This window comes from Bidens hawaiensis, unplaced genomic scaffold, assembly GCF_021521415.1.
Source record: "Bidens hawaiensis isolate Kalapana, Puna unplaced genomic scaffold, B.hawaiensis_p1.1 tig00010163_1, whole genome shotgun sequence".
Classification (NCBI taxonomy): domain Eukaryota; kingdom Viridiplantae; phylum Streptophyta; class Magnoliopsida; order Asterales; family Asteraceae; genus Bidens; species Bidens hawaiensis.
In genome coordinates, this window is record NW_027491769.1 from 277895 (window position 1) to 299361 (window position 21467).

General features: G+C 34.7%; 1 protein-coding gene and 2 pseudogenes across 2 annotated transcripts; 2 read left to right on the forward strand and 1 right to left on the reverse strand.

Annotated features, from left to right (window-relative positions):
• The first annotated feature begins 2593 nt into the window (after positions 1-2593).
• On the forward strand, positions 2594-3655 carry LOC143534406 (light-inducible protein CPRF2 pseudogene; annotated as a pseudogene).
• LOC143534407 (light-inducible protein CPRF2 pseudogene) lies at positions 3380-6101 on the forward strand (annotated as a pseudogene). The gene is made up of 4 exons (XR_013135546.1): positions 3380-3651; positions 3758-3833; positions 3913-4038; positions 5697-6101. The product of XR_013135546.1 is annotated as a light-inducible protein CPRF2 pseudogene (transcript).
• A 3472-nt stretch (positions 6102-9573) lies between these two features.
• LOC143534394 (uncharacterized) lies at positions 9574-16422 on the reverse strand. Its single transcript, XM_077028896.1, has 7 exons — positions 15975-16422; positions 14295-14432; positions 13015-13346; positions 10240-10984; positions 10064-10160; positions 9924-9978; positions 9574-9759 (listed from the first exon to the last, which is right to left on the reverse strand). Exons 1-7 carry the CDS (start codon positions 16420-16422, stop codon positions 9694-9696), a joined length of 1881 nt encoding a protein of 626 aa, XP_076885011.1. The 3' UTR covers positions 9574-9693.
• Positions 16423-21467: the final 5045 nt, after the last annotated feature.

A 21467-nucleotide genomic window follows, 5' to 3' on the forward strand; every position in this document is an offset into this window, starting at 1 on the left:
TAAAATTTAAGAAAACCTATCCATCCCTTGTCCCTCCCCTTTAGTTTTCTACATACCCCATCAGTTGCAAGAGCTTTTAACTTCAACTCAAACATGATAATCTTACACTAATCAATTTTAGTATAATGTTTGCTAATGGATACATATAAAACCGGATGAATCGGGACAAAATTGAAGTTTTAATGAATCTCATAAGTCATAACTGGGAAAAAGTGTAGCATAACTCAAAAATGGTATCTTAGTCGTAGCTTCACGGGCCATGCATTGAGGTTTTCACCCACGACATCTTAGCCGTAGATTTCAATGTTACTATATTAATGTTACTAAGTGACTTTTTTAATAAAAAAAATAAAAAAAATTGTTTAGATTTAAGGTCCACAAGACAAGTATACGTAGCTTAAAGTCCAATTGAAATTAAAGTATTTTGTGTGGAGTGAAAAGCAAAACATAATACCTATAGCGGAGTGACAGGAAAAAAAAGTAGGGGTGTAAATGGGTCGATTTAAATTGGCTATAGTTCAAAACTACAACCATAACTTAGATGTTGGTTAGCAGATAACAATAACTGGTCGGTTAAGGCGGTTTGGGTTAATCAATTTCGAAGTTTATGGCATGTCGGTTATGGGTCGGTTAACAGTAAATTAAGGTCTGGCTAAAAATAGCTCAAAACAATATAAGCAAGATAAAATAACAAAAGACATCATTTATGTTTGATCGTTTTTTCAATGAATGTCCTTTAACAAAAGAAATAACAGAAAACATATCACATGTTTCAAATCCCTTTCATGTTAAGTCTTTTTGCTCTAACACAGTTATACTTTTTTGTTAAATCTCATCATGTGAAAAATGCATGAGGATATATCAGTCATTTCTTCATTTTATTTAAAAGAAAATTTTAAGGGTAAATGAATTGTATTTTTAATAAACACAATACTAACTTAATTAATTAATTATTGAATATTATCTTTTTGAATCACTAATCCACTATAGCGGTATATTCAACTGTACTTCACCAACCACCATCATACTTCACCTAATATCTGGCGACCCCTCGTTTTTCGGCACCATAAGAGCATTCTCAGTGGATTCTCTAAATTATGTGAGGCGGTTTTCCATTTTTTTAGAGATGGTTAAAAATGATTGTGAAAAAAGGAAAGAAAAAATGTTACTGTTCATGGTTAAATTTAGAGAAGCACACTGTTCATCTTTATAATTTTTTAATTTTTTGAAAGTGGTTGTGAGTAAATAAGAGAGAAAAGGTAATAATAAAAGTATAAAAAAATATTATTTAATTGAAAATGAGAGAAAAAAGGTGGTGTTTTTAGTGCAATTATAGAGATGTGCAATTATAGAGATGAAGACGGAAAATTGAATGAGAATGCTATAGCAAATCCCCTACTCCTCTATCTCTCTCTCTCTCACACAACTTGCTATTTAATGCCCCCTTGTTTTTTCGGCACCGCCACCACCACCGATCCACACAACCTGAAACCCGGACCTGAAACGATATTGGCACCTGAAAAAAGATGGGGCTAACAAAAGCGTTGTAAAATCAGACGCCCTAAACCACATCGGTACCTTAGTCCATAAATTTGACCAAAATACAACAATTTTTGTTTGAGCAACAGCCCAATCAACTTCCGTTGAACACTAGCAGCATGATTGATAGCTGAAATTGATGAAGAGGTGACCTGGTGATCTAAAGCGGGAAGAGAGGAGATGAAGAAACGGATTTTATGGTCAGTTTGATGGTGGGTTGGCTCAGAATTTCAGATCCGGTATGCCCGGATTCAGATTTGGTGGAAACGGTGGCCGGAGTGGTGTGTAAGCGGTGGTCAGAATAAGATGCAGAGAGAAGCGGAGGTCACGAAAGAAGAAGCGGAGATCGACGGCGGTTATAGAAGAAGAGGCAGTGGTCGAAGAGTTGATCTGCTTATTTCTGGTGGTGTCATGCATTATTTGACCGTATATAGGGCATGATTTCTAGTTGAAATTGCTGGTGAGTTAATGAAGATAAAATGAAGTGTGTGAAGCAGATGATTAGAGCAGAGGGAGAGAAAGGAGTAGAGCGAGAAAGAAGAGAGAGAGTGTTATATATACGTTTATTTTTTAGTTTAATTATTTAACAAATTGTAAAATTACAAAACTACATTCATGTTCCATCAGATTTTACAGAAAACTTTAATTGGGTTTAAACATATTTGGGCTTGAAATACCTTGACCTTAGAATCAAATACAACACATTTATATTTATAGGCAAATTAAAAATAAATAATCTTATATTTTGTGTTTTGGCCACTAATAATCATATCTTTAAAAATATCTACCAATGTCCAATATTTCGACTATTTTTCACTCAACGGACCTTCGTTACAGAACACTTAAAGTTGTTAAGTGTTTTCTTGAATTTCAAACGGGTGTTTTTTAATTGAAAGAAGGATATAAGTCGAATGACGTGGAATTGATCTTTTAAATAATAAATAAAAAACTTAAAAAAAAACATTTCCCCTGCTGATGATATATTAAAAAGAAAAAAAAACGTACGAATCGTATCGATCGAGAGAAAGGAATCGTGGGATGTTTTCAGTGGACGATGACTTTTGGTCACCATCTCCGAGTGACTCCCGCAGCCGATGACAAATCATCCTCTTCCATTTCAATTTCATCAACTAAAAAGTCAACCATGAATCGGAGCATGTCCGAGTGGCAGTTCCAATGCTTCCTCCAACACCAATCAGAATCTTCTTCGTCTATACCAAACAATCACAATCAGTCAATTACTAATACGACTCCCAGTGTTCCGATTGATTCTGAAGAATACCAGAGATACCTCAAGACTCATCTTAATCTCGCCCGTGCAGCTGTTGCTTTAACTAGGGTTTGCTTATATTATTTATATTTTATTATTATTTGTTAAGATCTGTTTTAATTAATTAATTAATGCATTAGGAATCTTCTGCTGAAAGAACTCAACAGGACAATGGATCAAAACCTCCTTCTAAAGGTTACTTCTTTTTTAACTTGTTAAACCCTGGCTAATACTACCAATCTAATCTAATATTTGTAATGTTGTTGTTTATCAAACATATATTTTTAACACGCTATTACAAATTGACCACAAAATCCAATCATACAAGACTAGCTATTTATTAGTTTTCAAGAACGAGTTGATATAACTCGCCAAAACAAAAAACACACACAAACGTCTATTGAGAAAACCTAACCTGGTATTCTCTATTAATAGTGTTAACTCTACGTTAGCTAACAAGAAACCTAATAAACCTAACTAGGTCATTAAGTAGCCTATTTTATTCTTGATTGGGACCCTTTGCTGGTGCCAAACAACAATTGAGTCAACTAGTTTCGCAATTGCCGTATAACTTGTTTGTGTAACTTTTTTTCTTTCTTTTTTATTTTTGTTGAGTTTATGAGCTGAAAGTGTTAGTTTGTTTGCATTGGGTTGATAATATTAGGGGTTGGAGATGGACCTGTTGGAATCCCTTCATTGCCTGTTATACAAAATAACACTGTAATCTCAGTGAAATTAGCTACAAGTGGATCATCACGAGAACTATCAGATGATGATGAGCTTGATGGAGATACAGAAACAACTCAGAATGCAGACCCTACAGATGTAAAACGCGTTCGAAGGTAAGCTGGGTCAGGCAGACTGGGTGTAAGTTAAAACAGGCCGGGTTAAGCTGGTAACATTTTCTTTTTGTCTGTTAATAAAATAATTATGGTTTTGTTTTTTTAGAATGATATCGAATAGGGAATCTGCTAGACGTTCAAGAAGAAGAAAGCAGGACCATTTGACTGAGCTTGAGACACAGGTCTGCTTCTTAAATGTTTTTTTTTACAATAAAACTAGACTAAAGGTTAAATGAGATTACATTTTATATACTTTTTTAGGCTTCTAAATCGAGGCTTGAAAATTCTACATTACTGAAGCGTCTTTCTGACATAAACCAAAAGTATAATGAAGCTGCTGTTGATAATAGAGTGCTGAAAGCTGATGTTGAAACTATGCGAGCAAAGGTCAGTAGTGCTTCTTGTCCCCCCCCCCTTTTTTTTTCATTTTCGATAATATTTGTTTCCTGATAAGAACCTTAGTGCACAAGTAGGGATGTAAACGAGCTGTGCCAAACTTGAGTTCACATGAGCTTGAGCTCAGCTTGTTAACGTTTAACTTAAGAGAGTCAGCTAAAGCTCAAGCTCGGTTAATTTCAAGCTCTATTTCTAAAGCTAAAGCTCAGCTCATGAATAATCACTCAAGCTTGAACTCGTTTGGGCTCGGCTCATTTATTATTATTCATGTATTTCTCTAGTTAATTTTTTAGATATGATTATAGTTGCAATTTATATATAAGTATATAACTAGGGGTGTATGCAAGCCAAGCCTGAGCTTGCCTCAAGCTCGAGTTCAAATCATTTAAATCTAAAAGAGCTCAAGCTTGGCTCGTTTATGTACGTTTATAAAATATTTATTTAATTTGCTTATACGTTTCCATAATTAATTATGAATATAATTCTATGTAGTTTAATCGGCCGATATATCGATTATCGCTCGTGGGCTAGCGTATCGGTAAAAGATATCGGTTTTTGTATCGGCACTGAGAATATCGGTGATATTTACCTATATATCGGCGATATTTTTGAGTCACAAACATCGGTGATATCGCCGAGATATCGGTTTGGCCCATTTTTATTAGTTTAATACCTCAACTGCAGTCCACATTAATAATTGTTGGCCCAAACACATTCCAAGCCGATCTGTTGGCCCAAAACACATCCCAAACCTGTCTAATGATTAGATATTTAGATTTTAGATCATGTCTTAAATCTTAATTATCGACACATTTGATGTTACTATTAATATTATGAATGTTTTAGCGTGTTAAGTTTATATATATATATATATAACCGATATCTCACTACAAAAAACGATATATCATGTATCGTTCCTTGACCGATATCCAAAATTTTTCCTCATTAATTGCATATACATGCATATATATATATATATGTGTGTGTGTGTGTGTGTGTTATAATTGTAATTATAATTTGGAACATATAATAAAATATGCATCATGTAGATTTTTTTATCATGTCTTCATATATAATAATATTTATCATGTAAGTATGCAACTGTATATTTATTATGCAAAATATAAATTAATTTATTCTTATAAATAACTTTGCTCGTTTACCGTGAGCGACGTTGGTTAGTCAAGTTTGGTATGTGAAGCTCAGGCTCGGGCTCGTATTGACGTATTTGTGAGCCAATCTCGAGTCACAAGCAACACGCTTGTTCACACTACTGTATCTACTATATAATATAGTATATTTTATTTGGTTTTTGTTATATTTATGTAAGTACTAATAATTATTATTATTATGTAATTATATATTATATTATAGAAGTAAAATTTATATATGTATATAAAGAATTGGCTCACGAGTCTAAGTAGGCTTAGTGTACGAAGGTCAGACTCAAGCTTGTTTATTAAATGAACCCCATTTTAGTCCTGAGTTCGAGCTAGAGCCCGTATAAGCTTGATTTGAGCTTTTACCAAGCTAATCCTGAGTAGCTAATGTGCATCTTGGCTCGTTTACACTTCATGCACACGGGTCAAAGATTTGGGTCAACAATCTCCTTGCGGTAGAATCCTGAGTTTTATCAAACATATATGCAGGTGAAGATGGCTGAGGAAAGTGTGAAAAGAATTACGGGCTTTAACCCAATGGTTCAACCCGTATCCAATTTATCAACAATGGGTCCCATGCCTTCATATTATTGTATCCCATCTGATGCATCCACAGATAACATGAATCAGCAACAGTTCCACCAGGGCCAACTGTCTTCTACCACCACTAACCACCACATAACACCAGCGACTCACCACACCATGCTAAACCTCCCACCAGTCGAGAATGTTCAACAACCGAATCCCGTGATGTCAGAAGCTGGTGCACAGAAGATGGGTAGGACAACTTCAATGCAATATGCGGCAACTTTGGAACATTTACAGAAGCAGTTTTGTGGAGATGTTGGCTCGTCTTGTGGGACCGCCCAACGTGGTGGAGACCGCAAGCAGTAGTAGTGGTACTCGGGAAATATATTATACTTTAAAAGGGCTACCTCTGACAGTAGCGTATGGTATTTATGTGCAGTGGCTTGATCAGGTAGCCTAATTTTGCAGGTCTATTGAAATGATCCACAAAGTATACTTGATATTTATGTAAAAATGTTAAATGGGAACTGGGAAGGAATATTGTTGAAATACATGGTTATGCGAAATAATTTATTATTGTGATGTAAGTTACATTCCTGTGATGTTAAGACATGACGTTTTTTTTTCGAGAATTATACCCTGATGACAATTTAACAAATGAAAATGAACACCTTATGTCACTAGACAAATTGGTAGGCTCTTAATGGTTTATAACCTTTTAATTTAATTGTTAATAGGTAGTCTTAAGTCTGAATGGTTAAGAGGTAACCAACCATTAAGAGATAACCTCGTAACCATTCAGATTTAAGGCTGTCTCTTAACCATTAAAAGGTTATGGCTTATGAGCTATTAAGAGGTAGCCTTTTAATGACCATTAAGAGGCTATCAAACAGCCCCTAAGTAAGATCTTGAAATAATTGAATATCTATTTAGTTGACTTGGTCAATTTAGATAGAAAATAGAGCTAGAGAGTACCTATTTTGTCTAGTGACATTAGGTGTTTATTTTCACTAAATCAGCAAGGCTCGAATCCCACAAAGGGTTCCGGGTTCTAAAGAGAGCAAGTTTAAATTATATCAATGTGCACCTAAGCAATAGGTGGGCTTTTGGGGTAGATTTTAGGGTGTTTGTGTTGTTAAAAAAAACGAGTTGAGCCTCTCACGAGCTATTTGAGATCGGATTGATAAAAACTTGAAACAAGTTGAGGCTTTTCAAGTCTGGGCCTTAAATAAAGCTCGTTTATTTATTGAGCCCGAGTTCAAGCCTTGTATGAGAAGATCGTTTAGGCTTGTCGAGCATAAGCAAACCTTATGTATTTAACATTTTAAACTATTTTGGACTTAATTTCACACGACACCGATGAGCTCAAGCTGAGCCTTGGCTCGTTTAAGACTTTCCTTAAATTATCTCGAGCCGAGTCGATGCGTCTTAAGCTTCAACTTTTGTATACGAGCCGGGTTTGAGCTTGTGAAAAGCCCAATGAGCCAAGCTCAAGTACCTTAAGGCTCGGGCTTGGCTTGTTTGTATCCCTAGTGGTTTGACTTGACCATAGTTGATTAATCGGTACTTGTTGGAGTTTAGATAATCATATGAAGTTATTATACTAAATCAATGTTTAAATTTCATTAAAACGTTGTTAGCTTCTTTTTTTTACCCTTCATATAATGGTTAACTCATATTCTCTAACCATACTTTTAAAACTACATGTTATTGTTCGCCATAAGACTTGAACCCTCATTACCACTCTGATAACAACTATTATCTGATGCCTTAATATCACTGCACCAAAGACTTCTTATAGAAAAAAAAATTACCTTAGTGCTCCAAATATTTACTATATTATTTTATGATTCGTAAGAGTTTAATTAACTTAATATTTAAATAAGACAAAAATGACAAAAATCACTAAAGTTAAGCATAAATGCATAATTGATTAACAAAAATGTATAATTAAGTCAGCCCCTTAACCTTCATCTTCATGATTTCATCCGTTTTATATATCCAAACGACCCCTCAACGTTTATATAAACCTTCACCATTCCTAATATTTTCTACACTACACCTTTCATTTCATTTCATTCATAGCAATGTCATCCTACCGTCACATAATAACACCATTGATCACCTTAACCACATGCTTCATCTTGGCGTACACCGGCTCATCAAGGAACTTATTTGTTCCATTCGGTGGCAGTGGAACAAACAACACGAATAATGGTACGGTGATCGGTGACTGTTGGACCGCTTTATATGATGTGAGATCTTGTAGCAATGAAATAGCTGCTTACTTCAACAATGGCACTATGGATATCGGGGCTACTTGCTGTGAAGCAATAAAGTTCATAACGCATGAATGTTGGGTGAATCTGTTGAATTTTCTTGGTATCCCGGTTAAGGAAAGTAATGTGCTACGCGGTTATTGTGATGTGAAGCATTTTTCTACATCTCCGATTATTGATCCTGTGTTATTTCCTGATCATGAGCCAATTTTAGTTGATGTTATGAATGGAACTAGTGTCTAGTTTTTGTTATGTAGGTGGTTTGGTTTTTGTGAATGTAAAATAATTTGGAAGATCGGCTAAGATCTTGATATTTCAGTACTACTAAGATGTTTGTTTTTATTTACATAAGTTAATGCATGTGTGCGCGCTAGGGTGGTTTAAAAAGCTCATTCACAAAAAATAAAAAATTTAAAATAAAAGAGGGCTAGAAAACAAGCCGATTCAAGTTGGATCCCTTTTTAAACGAGTCGAGCTAAAGCCAAGGTAAGCTTGCCCATTTGACCCGTTTAAAGAAACAAAAGTATAATGATTATAAATTTATTTTTATATATATGATTGTTAAAGCTCCATATAATATATTCAATAAGCCAACTAGTACACTTAATATTAGTTGGATTTAAAAAAAATCAAATATTAAAATTTATTTATTTTAATTAGCTAGCTTGATGTTTGTTGAAGTTGAGCTTAAATTTTAGCTTGTTAGGTGTTAACAAGCTACATGGAGCTTGCTCTTTTAACTTCATGATATATAGTTAGGGTTACAAGGGCAAAAGGGTAAATAAGTGGGTATCGTGTAGACAACTTGTTTAAATATTTAACTTCTTACTCTCGAGTTAATATTTTGAGTAAGTTAGCTCATTAAAATATCTATAGCATGTAGTGTAATAGTTTTATGGTTTTTAACTTTTTATCTTAGTAAAATATAATATTTTTATTTAGTGAAATATTATTTGTTTATTTTTTATTAAAAAAAATTGTAAATGCAAAATAAAAAAAAATAGTTGAGTATTGCCACATAGCTTTTAGAAGAGTTTTGACTATACTTGTTTTTGAAAAGCTAACAGAACATCACGTGACGTAAGATGCACAAAGATGAATAGCTGTACCAGACTCGGTCTAATGAATTTCAAATGGGACACTTGAAAATACTTATAAATGGTTGTTTATTTAAAAGGTCGATAAACACAATAACTAATAGTTCGTTAAATAATTTACGAAAAGCTTTACCAAGTGAACTGTCTTGTCATTCCCATCAAAACATCACCCAGCAAATATCATTGGTGGTTTTTCACGAGCAAGAATATTTTTTGTCATTTCAGATTACACACTGAACCAGTTACCCAACCCAAAAAACTTTGGTTACCTATATACGAATATGACTATACGGTAACGCATGTATACACCCATATCACAACCATATGCCAACTGATGCAAAATTATGATCCAAAAGTAAACACAACATTAACCAGAAAAGGTTGCACTAAATACTCCTCCAAAATCCCAACCACAACAAAAATGAGTACAATATAAGTTCCAAGTAAAGAGGAGTCTGAAAGGAACGATCCAAGAGGCTCAAAAAGCTCGGAGAGGCAGAATATCGCACTCTTCACGCAGTTGGTTGTCTCAATCGCAAAAAAACAAAACATAAAAAACATCATAATTCCAAAACTCAAACCTCAACCGCTCCATATTTGCTCCTTGCGAAATTCCCGTACGATAACAGGGACACTTGTTGGAGGTATCTGAAAAAACATCAACTCAGGTTAATCACTAAAACAAATAACAGTTAATACCATTGAAAAATTAATATGCTTTCTTATTTTGCCACATAATAATAATAATAATAATAATAATAATAATAATCACTAAAAACTATTTTTTTAATAAAAATCATTTGCTAACTCACCATGCCATAATCCGTTATAATCATTGAAACATAATCTGAAGGCGTCACATCATACCTGTTTCATCATGACCATTATAAGCATCATCATCATCTTCTCGTATTAGAGAAAAACATAAGTTTAATTAACGCATAGAGCTTACGTTAAATTAAGAAGTTGCAAGTTTTCATTATCTGCAATGTCTTTCAAATGGTTAACCTCCTCCCGTCCACGAACTTTAGAAATCGCATCCGGGTCACCTGCGTTTATTACATGAAATTATAATCACTAACATTTTATGGCTCAAAGTCACAAAGAAAACAATTATAAGAAGCATACCGAGTTCGTTACAGCAAATTGAATCGAGCTGAACCCGTTCATGAAACTTATAAGCTTCACAGCATACAATAACGGGCACACCACAAGCATTAGCGACCATAGCAACACAAGCGGTCCCGACTCTAGAATAAACTGTTCCATTTGCCAAAATCGATGAAGCACCCAGGAAAACCCGAGTGACTTCGTGCATAATATAAGAAGTGGCGTTTATGTGAACATACGTGCAGTTAATACCCTTTCCCACAAGCCTTCTAAGTAATAAACGACCTTCAAGTTTCGGGCGTGAATCCACAATAACCACACGGAACTGTTTTCCGAGCTCGTGGGCGTGCAGAAATATCATCTCGACCGCAGATGACGAGCCGTATGTCAAAAGGACGTCGCCGTCTCTGACTTTGGTCACAGCATGCCTTACTATCACCTTGTCGGCTAATAATATTTTTTCGTTTATGAAACGATTGATTTCAGATAAAAGGTTTGTTTTTGCTTCCGACTCAGATAGGGTTAAAGGAAGGTTGGTGATTTGGGTTTTAACAAATTTGATTGCATTCCCCATGCTGATTGAAAGGGGTCGACATTCAATTAAAAATGAGATGTAACTATTAATTTTTGCAGTTAGGTCCCTGGTGAGAGCCTTCTCAGGTGGTGCTGAGTACTCCATAATGGACTCCTGAAATGCTTGAAGCATAGCGATGCAACGAGCATTCCCGCCTGATATATCACCAGCCAAATATCTTAATCCAACCTGATGAAAATAAATCAATCACCAAGGCCATTAGTCAGAGAAGACAATATAAACACATATATACATATATATAAAGTATAAACATGTATATTTTATACTGATACACACATACATATACATATATACATATATAGGCTCAAGATCATTTCAGAACATTCAAATAATTTAAGAATGGCCAATCATTTTATATAAACACATATAAACATAGACTGATAGACATACACAAATATACATATATAGGCTCAAGATCATTTCAGAACATTCAAATAGTTTTAAGTGCTTTAAAAGTCTTAGTAATCAATCATTTTATTTATTTATTATTTTATATACTTATATACATATATAGGCTCAAGATCATTTCAGAGCATTCAAATAATTTAAGTGCTTTAAAAGTCTTAGTAATCAATCATTTTTTTTTATTTATTTATTTTATATATGCAGTATTATTTGAGGGTAGTTTTGTAATTTATTATATGTAATTTCATGATTACATATCACAAAATTACATATAATAAATGACAAAACTACCCTCGTAAATCTGTAAATAAATATAAATAAATGATTGGTTTTTAGGAGTTCTTAAATTTTTTGGAGTTCTAAAAAGATCAAAACCCTATGTGTGCGTGTGAGGTATATGTATATAAAAATATAGAATAGAAGAAAATGGTTGAAATGTAATGGTTATTCATCTCTTCTAACATTCTAGAAAATAAACACATTCATTTATTTATAAAACCTACACGTGAGTAAATCAAATGTAGGTATATTTTCTACGCATGTTTAGATAGACGTTTAAAAAGGAGAAAAAAACAAACATATGAACAACTTAGTTTAATGGTTTTTATCTACAAACATAGACTAGCCCTGCTTGCGGTGCGCACATATGATGTATATATGTGTGAACCCTCGGGTGGGCAAAAGTGAAATTGCACTAATTTTGACGTTATTTTACTAATCTCGTGAAAATAACGTTAAAAGTGACGGACGGTTAATCAGGCATCATGTAGTGGCGTTGATAGCCGAAAGACAAGGGTACATGCACCGATCAGCCGGTCCCGATGATTGAGTGCTATGTGCCTTATGTCCAAGGCTTGATGCAAAACTACTATCGAGCCGGGGGTCTCACCGGAAGCAGCCTCTCTATCCTTATGGGGTAGAGGTAAGGCTGTCTACATCTTACCCTCCTCAGACCCTACCATAGCTTTGCTATTGGTGGGATATACTGAGTACGATGATGATGATGATGATGATGATGATGATCTACAAACATAGACATTTGCATGTAAGACGTAAAAGATTTAAAAGATATGAACCATTGATAAAAAAAAAGTTAACAGATTTAATTTTGTTCCTTTTGTTGTCACAACAATTTAATTATTTGTTAGAACGAAAACTATTTTCTATCAATGGCACACAAATGTCTTATCTTATATGCATAAAAAACCATTAAAACTAACTTGTTCATATGTTCTTTCACTATTAAAAGTGTACCTACACATATGTATGTGATAGGAATCATGCTCTAATTCTAGTTTAAATAACATTTGTCTATTTTGGGAGGGGTTAAGTGCAACTAATATTTCTATAAATAGGGATTAATAGCTAATAGGGAGAGGAGAGTATGTTTTAGGTTTAAGATGGTAGTACCATGGCTCCTGCGTATGCAGTGAGAGGGCTAGGCCCGGGAATCTCTTGTAATCTTTCTTTACATTTTCATTAATACTTATCGTTCGGTTGTTCGTTCGCCTTATTGTATTATCTATTCACAATTAACCACAATCATAATCTATCAAACCCTATCAGTATGCATGTGTAGAAAATATGCCTACACATGTGTAGGCTCTATAAATAAACAAATGTTGTCTATGCATCTTTTAGAAAGTTAAAAGAGATGAACAAACAATGCATTTTAACCATCTTCTCACAAAAAAAAAATGTGTTCTGCGTCCAACTCTCCCCAATGCACATATATATATATATGCACACACAGATAGATATAAATGTCACACAGTGACGTTGGAAGAAAGTACCTTGTAAACAGCAGGATGAACTGAATTGGAATTGAGGCGGAAAAACTTATATTCAAGATCAGGAAGCTTTGTTCCATGTTCATACTGAGGAAGATGCCTAAAAAGCTCAACTCTGTTCCTGACCTCAGTTTGTTTTACAATTGCACGCTTTTTAGCTTTCTCAACACGAGTTGCATCATCAAACTGCATTCGTGGATGAGGGACGTCTTTCTTTCTATCTTTTTCTTTATGGTCAACCACCCTTTTCTCAGAAGCTGCTGCAACAGATGCAGTATCTTTCTTTTGACCACTGTTGGCTTTTCCTGTTTTCACGTTTGATATCCCATTTCCTCCTGCAATTATAAGTATATTAATATAACACACTTATAAACATCTAACATTTAAACATGATTAAACATAAAAACACACTTATAATTTATATAATGAGGCATATTATCAATAAACAGTTGATTCAAAAACAGAAAACAGGTTATTCAAACAAAGTAACAGCAAGTACCTATATTTGTTTATACTTCCACTTGTTAGCTGTTATGTAATCAAGTAAAAAATCACAAACAATAAACAGGTATTAAAACAGTAAACAACAAGTGGTTTAGACTATACAAAATCTGTCATAATCCTAAAATCAATATATAAACATTAATTGATTGTATATAAATTCTAAAATCAACAGTCTAATTTGTTCAAATACCAATGCGCCACACTAGAGCGCACCACCTGCACATTATGGAATCGTGGTGCATGAACTGCAGTGATGCGTTTTCAACTTTTCGTCACCGCACACGCGTTATGCACAATTTTTTTTAAACCAAGACTGTGAAGAGTATGCATCTATATTTTTGTCAGACCAGAAAGTATACACCAATGGCAATGATTGGATAAAAATAATCATAGAACATATCCCCGAATAGAAATCCAAGAACTATTTTTTCAACCAAATCATCCACAATACTACCAGATTTCATATGGACAGAAAATATTTGAAAAAAACAAATATAATCTAAAACTTTGAAAGAATTTTTTACGAAAGAAAGCAAAGAATCTTTTCCAAATGTTAAACTTACAAATGTGGCAATACTCAACTATTTTATTACTGTGAAGTACACGAAAAATGATTAAAACATAACCCTCTACTTTCCTCTCTTTCCAACTCATAAACAAGCCGACACACACACACACTACATCTTTGATTACTGTGAAGTACAAGTAAAACAGAACTTGATCCCTTAAAAGCTAAATTAGACAAAAAGTGATTAAATTAGTAAAAAAAATGGACTCACCTTTTGCAGCAGCTTTTGCAGCCCGTTGAGCTTCCTGAAGAGCCCGCCTTTCAGCCTTTGATGTCTTCTCTTTCAATGGCTGCTTTGAGTTAGCACCGACTCCATCTTGAGATTCAATGGATTGTTCCCCAGCCTTTTCTGAGAACGTATATGTTAGTCATGAATCAGACCACAAAGAACAAAACTTTTAACTTTAATGAAAGTCAAATATTCACAAGAGTGACAAGATATGACATATGTTGTCGATTAAACACATAAAATAACTTCATTCATCTATATACGCATAAGATATCAAAAAACACATTTCTCACTTGGATATTCTACAAAAAACTACCAAAACTGCACGTTCTAATATCAATTTACTACCTGCGCGTTGTCCATCTCAATGGATCTGATAATCACTATATTACCTTTTAAACTTTATATAAATTGTACAAACACACAGATCTTCATACCATTGATCATTTTTATAGAAGACTTCATCGACACAAAATTTCCAGTTCTAAGTTCAAGTGATGGAGCCTCATCCAAAACAGAGGATTCAAGATCCATAGAACCAAAAGGGCAGGGCACATCGCATGTAGGGTAGATCTTAAAAGGAGACCGAGATAATTGGAATGACGATAAACAAGAAATTGTGTGGAAATGATAATCATCAGAAGAGGCAAAGAACCCAACTTGACGAACTTTTGGGACAAAAGCTTCACTACGCAAAGGGCGCGGTTCCATAGCAGATTCAACTTCCAAGAATCTAGGGTTTAGAGAAATTTGAGCTCAAAGACATAAGCTTTGGAGGCGTTTGATTGGCATAGTAGCCCACGATTCAAGTCATTTAATGTGTAAAGATAAATAATTAATGCTGGTCAAATATGATGGATGAGAGAGAAATTAGTAGGTCAAAACTGGTCAAATGAAGACGATGACAAATGATTCTAATTAAAGTCAAACCGATGGTGGCAACAGTTTCCGAACAAATCTTCAAACTAACGTCACAACCTAGATACACAACATATCTTCTACTGTTATACATACACTAGAATACTAGACTGCCAACAAGAAAAAAGAAGTCACCTTATCATAAGTGGGCAAACAAAAGATAAAACAAGGTTCAATATATGTAAACAGATTTAACCGAGGTATAAATTTATTTGATTGGCAATAAAAAGGTGCATTTGCTCCAAAATGATCATAGCAAAACGTCATACAAATACCGTCATAAGCAAGAATATAGTAACAGAACAGCAAAAAAAGAAAACCATAAGCAGTAACTAGTGACGTTTACGGTTTAACATAAATACTATCGTCATCAAATCCATTTCTTCCACCTTCTAGAGTCAACCACACAATGAAACAAATGCAGCAATAGTGGATTTAATTATGATTCAAAATTCAAATCCTTAACATTAATTAATTAATTAGTGAGAATTTATGTATAATAACTTCTAAGCAGATACGCTACGCACCAAGATCCACGTACACAAGGCCACGATAAAAGTAACGGCAACGATTTCAATAAAATAATACTCTCTGCATCAAACATATAGGGCACATCTACTTATGATTAACAGATAATTTAGGGCTGAAATCATCCTAATAATAACTTTAACACTAGCAGTAGCAGCAACAAAAGCAGTATTATATTAATTAAGTACTAGAATGCTAAGATCCAACACTACATACCAGTGACATTAGGTTGCAAGCTGCTAACAACCGAAACGGTGGTCAAACTCTTGGGTTTGACTTCCGGCGGCAGCTCAAAACCACCGGCGGGCAAGGAAGACGCCACCTTGCCGGTCCCACCAGGTCCACGTGTCCGGCGTGGGCCCGGAGAGCGAGCATTCTTAATATTATTATTATTATTATTATTATTATTATTATTATTATTATTATTATTATTATCCTGGAAGAAATTGGGAGAGGCAAACTCGGAGGGATTATAACTGCCAGGTGGAATGACGGAGGAGCGGTTAACTGGAGATAATAAGCGATCGGAGGAGTGACGTGGCGGAGGAATGATGACGGGGGAGAGGGAGTTGGCGGAGGGGGGTGAGGGGACGGAAGGGGTGAAGAATCCGACGTGGCGGACTTTGGGGTCGATGACGGTGCGGGTGGCACGGCGGGGATCCATTGGGCTAGGGTTTAGGGTGGACTGGAGATGAAGGTGATTGAGTGGACATCTGGTGGTGGTGGACACTGTGTTTTGGGTAGGGAGATGAGAGAGAGAGAGAGAGAGAGAGAGAGGAACACTACTCACCAACACATCAACTTATTTGACACGTTTTTAGATATAAATGAGTTAACATGTCGTGTTTCGGTTACATAGTTTTCATGTTTTAAGTGTGTATTTTAGGTTGATATTTTAGACACGGATAAAAATACGGGCCTAGTTTATGTTCAACAAACCCCTATTTGCCATAATACTTATTTGCATCGGGCTTTTGGTTGTGTATGGGTGCATAAAATCTTCATTGCTTTTTATTTAAAACTAAAAGATGGACGACCGCATATTGCGGCGCAATAATACACAACCTAAGCGAAACTCGTTCTGACTATAACCCGTCCTGACCCCAAACCATTTGGGTGAAATCCATGTCGGTTTGAACAAACCACCATTACAATCGACAATTACTTGAATAGCGTATAGAACACATTCATATCCTCTTGGCAGGAGCAAAAAGAATTAACAAAGAAAGACAAAGGTAAAAACAAACCAACGGGGAGGGCCCACTCACCAAACAATTGGCGCACAAACACACCAGCATTTTTAAAACCACTAAACCAAATACAATTATTTAAAAATTTGTGTCTGTTGATTTTGTTTAGTGTAACTTTGCTAACCCTCCTTAACCAAGATAATTTATTTACAAATGTAAAACATTGTTTAGAAGAAGATTAATTGATGTTATACTACATGAGCAACCCCGTAGAGATCTCGTTCCACAACATTCCAACTCACTTCTTATGCCAAATTAATATATTTTTTTTGCTTTTTTTCATTTAACAATGGGTCCATAGTCATGTCACTTGCTAATATAAGGTATTCGTCTTCTCGGTATTATCACCTGGGAAACAAATTCTAAAAAGAGTAAAATTATAGAAAAAAATCATAGGTTTTTGTTGCAAAGTATAATCGAACAATTATAAACAATTGAATTTACATAAACTCGAGCAACCATCGTTCTAAATTCGGGGCAGTGGACCATAGCAACGTAATAATTAACAAAACTGTAACACTCCGGCTTAAGCGGAAACGTCTGAGTGTGACGTACAGATTGCTCGGGACACTATTAAGTGACAATATCATCATTAATTAATTTGAACATCAAGTACACAAGTTTGTAAACAAAGAAAAACATTTATCATAAGAACAAGTAAACAACTTGTCCATTTATAAATATAACCTAAGTTCTAGCATCGTCTCCGTGTCTCATCCTCTAATGACGGTGCCTGTAGCATATATATAAAATAAAGGTCAACTAAACAAATAGTTGGTGAGTTCACACAAGTTTTGATATATATAATAATAAAACCATACAATTCCATAAGACATGTGTAATAATCGTGCAAATAAGGTCCTTTCCAGTTGGTAACAACCAACGTACTCGGATCGGGGGTCCCTTTTCCACTCATAACAAAATGGTCCTTAGTGCAAAGGGGGGCGTATGATCATACTTATTGAGGATGTCACATGTAAGTAAGTTTTAAGCAAGTGATCAAGTAAACAACAAAGTCCATGATATGAATTGTAGTTTTGTAAATGAATAAGTAAACAACTGAATTGATAGGATATACACTACCCCCAAAATGTAAAAATGTTAAAAGGGGGTGTGAGAAACTCACATTTGAAATTGAAGATAAACTTGAAATCAAAACCGAAAGCGCGTTAAAGAAATTGAAGCGATCGAACCTCACAAACTATAATTAAAAATACAAAAATTTAAGACTAACTAACGGGATCTAAAAGTTAAGTAATTTGATTTTAGAATTTATGCATTAATTTAATATATTTATTCTTCTTTGGGATTTTACATTATAATATTATTTTTAAGCTTTCATGGTAATTTAACGATTTATTATTATTTTAATAGTATTTAACTATTAATTTATTATTAATATGAGAATTTTAATATTTATGGAACATGGATTTTATCGGTCTAAATTTATTCCCGAATATCATTATTTTAGCGTATTATAAAGTTAACGAAATAGAATTATAAAATTAACGAAATGGAATTATAAAATAATATTAATTGGTTTAACGAATACGAAGGTTAGTTTTTAGGTAAAAATGGCAAAATAATTTATAACTGATTTTTGTTAATTTAAAAACAATTTTACTTAATTTATAATAGTTTTAACAATTTAATTGATTTATATTTAAAGAAAAACGATTAAAAAAATATATATAACAAAAAAATATGGCCAGACCCCCCGGGTCTCCTAAGCCAAACTCAGGAGACTTAACCATCTGAACTAGCTTCTCATTTGGTATAAGAACATAAAACAAATATATATATACAAACATACAAGTTCATCATCTTCTTTAAACCTAGGTTTCAATTTGACAAATTCGTTAAATGTTCGTTTAAATTATGTTAAGGGTTTTATTTAACGGCTTGAAACGATTCAAAATCGTATAAATGTTACCTGGTATAGTCCTGGAATGATGGTGAACGGAATTTGCATGAAAACGAACTTGGATGAATGAATTACGGATTTTTGAGTGAGTTTTAGATGGAACTGAAGGTTTGGGCAAGTTTAGATGTTGATTTAGATGCTTTATATAGGTTTAATTAGAACGTATGATGTTTATTGCTCATTATTGGAATTTTATTAAAAATCTGGTGGGTTACGGATTGATTTACCCATTAATCGTTGTTATAATGAGTTATTATTGACGAATATGATTTTGCCGTTATTGACTAAGTGATCACCGAGCTTTAACTGAATTATGACGCAAGTTTAATGGTGTTTTGGAACTCGCCGAAGTCGGATTCCTGCAGCCGGAAAAGGCGCCAGAAAAACGCGACCAGGGGAAGGGGCTGGGTTGGTTTGGTTAAAATATTATAATTTAAATTAAAGTTACACAAATTTTCCTCCAACTTTCAAGTTGTTTTAAGTCTAAATTTAAAATATAACTGCGTGTTGGTCATTTAACTTTGAAAAGTGTTAGAAATGAAATGAGAGTTATAAAACTTCGATATTTTTCGTAATATAGCCGTATAGTTCGCAAATTGTTTAAATGAAAACTTTAAATCTTGGAGTTTCGTTAATGATCAAAATAAATAGAAAATGAAAACACACGTGGCATCACCTTACAAATTGTGGCGTCGCGCTACGCGACGGCCCAAGGAATATGGCATCGCGCTACGCGACGTCCCCAAAACTCGCCTATAAAAGGGCAGCTACGGGTTCGGTTCATTTCATTCCATTTTCACACTCACAAACACACACTTAGTATTGGGAAGCGTGCCAGCTTTGCCGGAAAGTTCCGAGGTCCGTTTTCTTGAAGTTCGTGCAAGTATTGAGGAGTTAACGAGCTATAGAGTAGATAAGCTAGCTAGAAGCGAAGTTCTGCCAATTTAACAATCACTCTGCCTTAGTACTAGTATCCCGAGCATTCACTAAGGTAGGATCTAAGTTAAGCTATTTCAAACATATTATAGATAGCTTAGACTCAGTCAGGGCTATGGCTTTTAACCTTGAAATGATTTTCAAAAGCATTCACAAACAGTTTTCAATAAACATTACTTCAATAAGAAGTAATGTTATACCAAACTATACTTTGACGGGCATGTAGTAACTGGAAGGGGGATATCATTAGTAGACTCTTCTTGCCTAAGGTAAGTAATTCGTACAAATCCCAATCAACCGCGGGACCCGTTTACTTACCTGGAGAAGTTTACCAACGTGATAGACTCTATTAGGCCAAAGCATGCTATATCAAACGTCATACAAATACAATCATGATTTCAAAACATTCTTAAACCTAATCAAGGTTAAAACCAGACTTATGGTATGCAGTCTAAACAAAACACACCGTCAAGGTGATCATTCAAACCTATTTGTTATAGGTTGACAATCATTTTCAATCAATGAGGTTTATCTGACAATCACACCGACCGTACAAGTGAATACGTTAAACCTTTATAAACAGTCAAACATATTAATACTCTATAAGATAGACAGGTTGTTTGTCTTATTGAGTTGGTCAAATATTTGCATGAGATTATGTGATCAACATTGTAATACAAAGTAGAGAATAAAACAACTCAGACTAAATACACATGTGTCTGGATCCAAATATAACCGTTAAGCCTATACAGTCAAAGGCTACGTGGCCGCGGGCTAATGGTCATATATAGTTTCTCCGGTATGGGCTGCGTGGCTTGGAGACTTGTGTGTGTGTAGGGCAGTGTTACAAATACCATGTATAGCAATATATCTGTTGAGCTTGTCAAGAAAACTATATTTTCATTACAATTGTTGTTTAAATGTTTTTTGAGTCATAACGATTCACCAGCACATAGCTGACGTATTTTAATCCCACTTGCAGGTAACTAAGTTTGATGATTACTAGATACAAGGATTAGAGTCATCCCGGAGATAGAAGTTTGCTTACTTGATGGCTTAGTTTCCAATATGCAAATCCTTGTAATATTTAATAACAATATTTTGTAAACCTTCAACTTGGGTATTTAATTCCCAAGTAAATTATCAATGTAAATTAATATTAAACCTTTAAGTCTTCCGCTAAAATTAACCCAAAACTCTTATACATTTACAAAACAGGTACCAACTGGTGGTCACACTCCTAGACCCTAAGTCGGGGTGTGGCACACGGTCGCGTGGATATATTATTTGCTTGATTTCGAGTTCGTATGACCAAGTTATGAGCAAAACAAGAAAGGGTTCGCATTCTGGCTGACGGTTCAATTTTCCGGTAGACTGTTTTGTTTTCCGGAGACGGTGGTGGCAGTTCCTAGTGGAGGGAAGTGGTGGCTTTGGTGGGACTCGGTGAGATGAACGCGTGGATATATTATTTGCCCAAAACGGAGTTCGTTTGATAGGGTTTCGAGCTATTCGATTGTTAACACGCAAAACCGAACGAACCTGGAGGCTGTTTTTGGTTCTGGCAGCTGTGGGAGCAGAGGCAGCATATGATTGTAACTT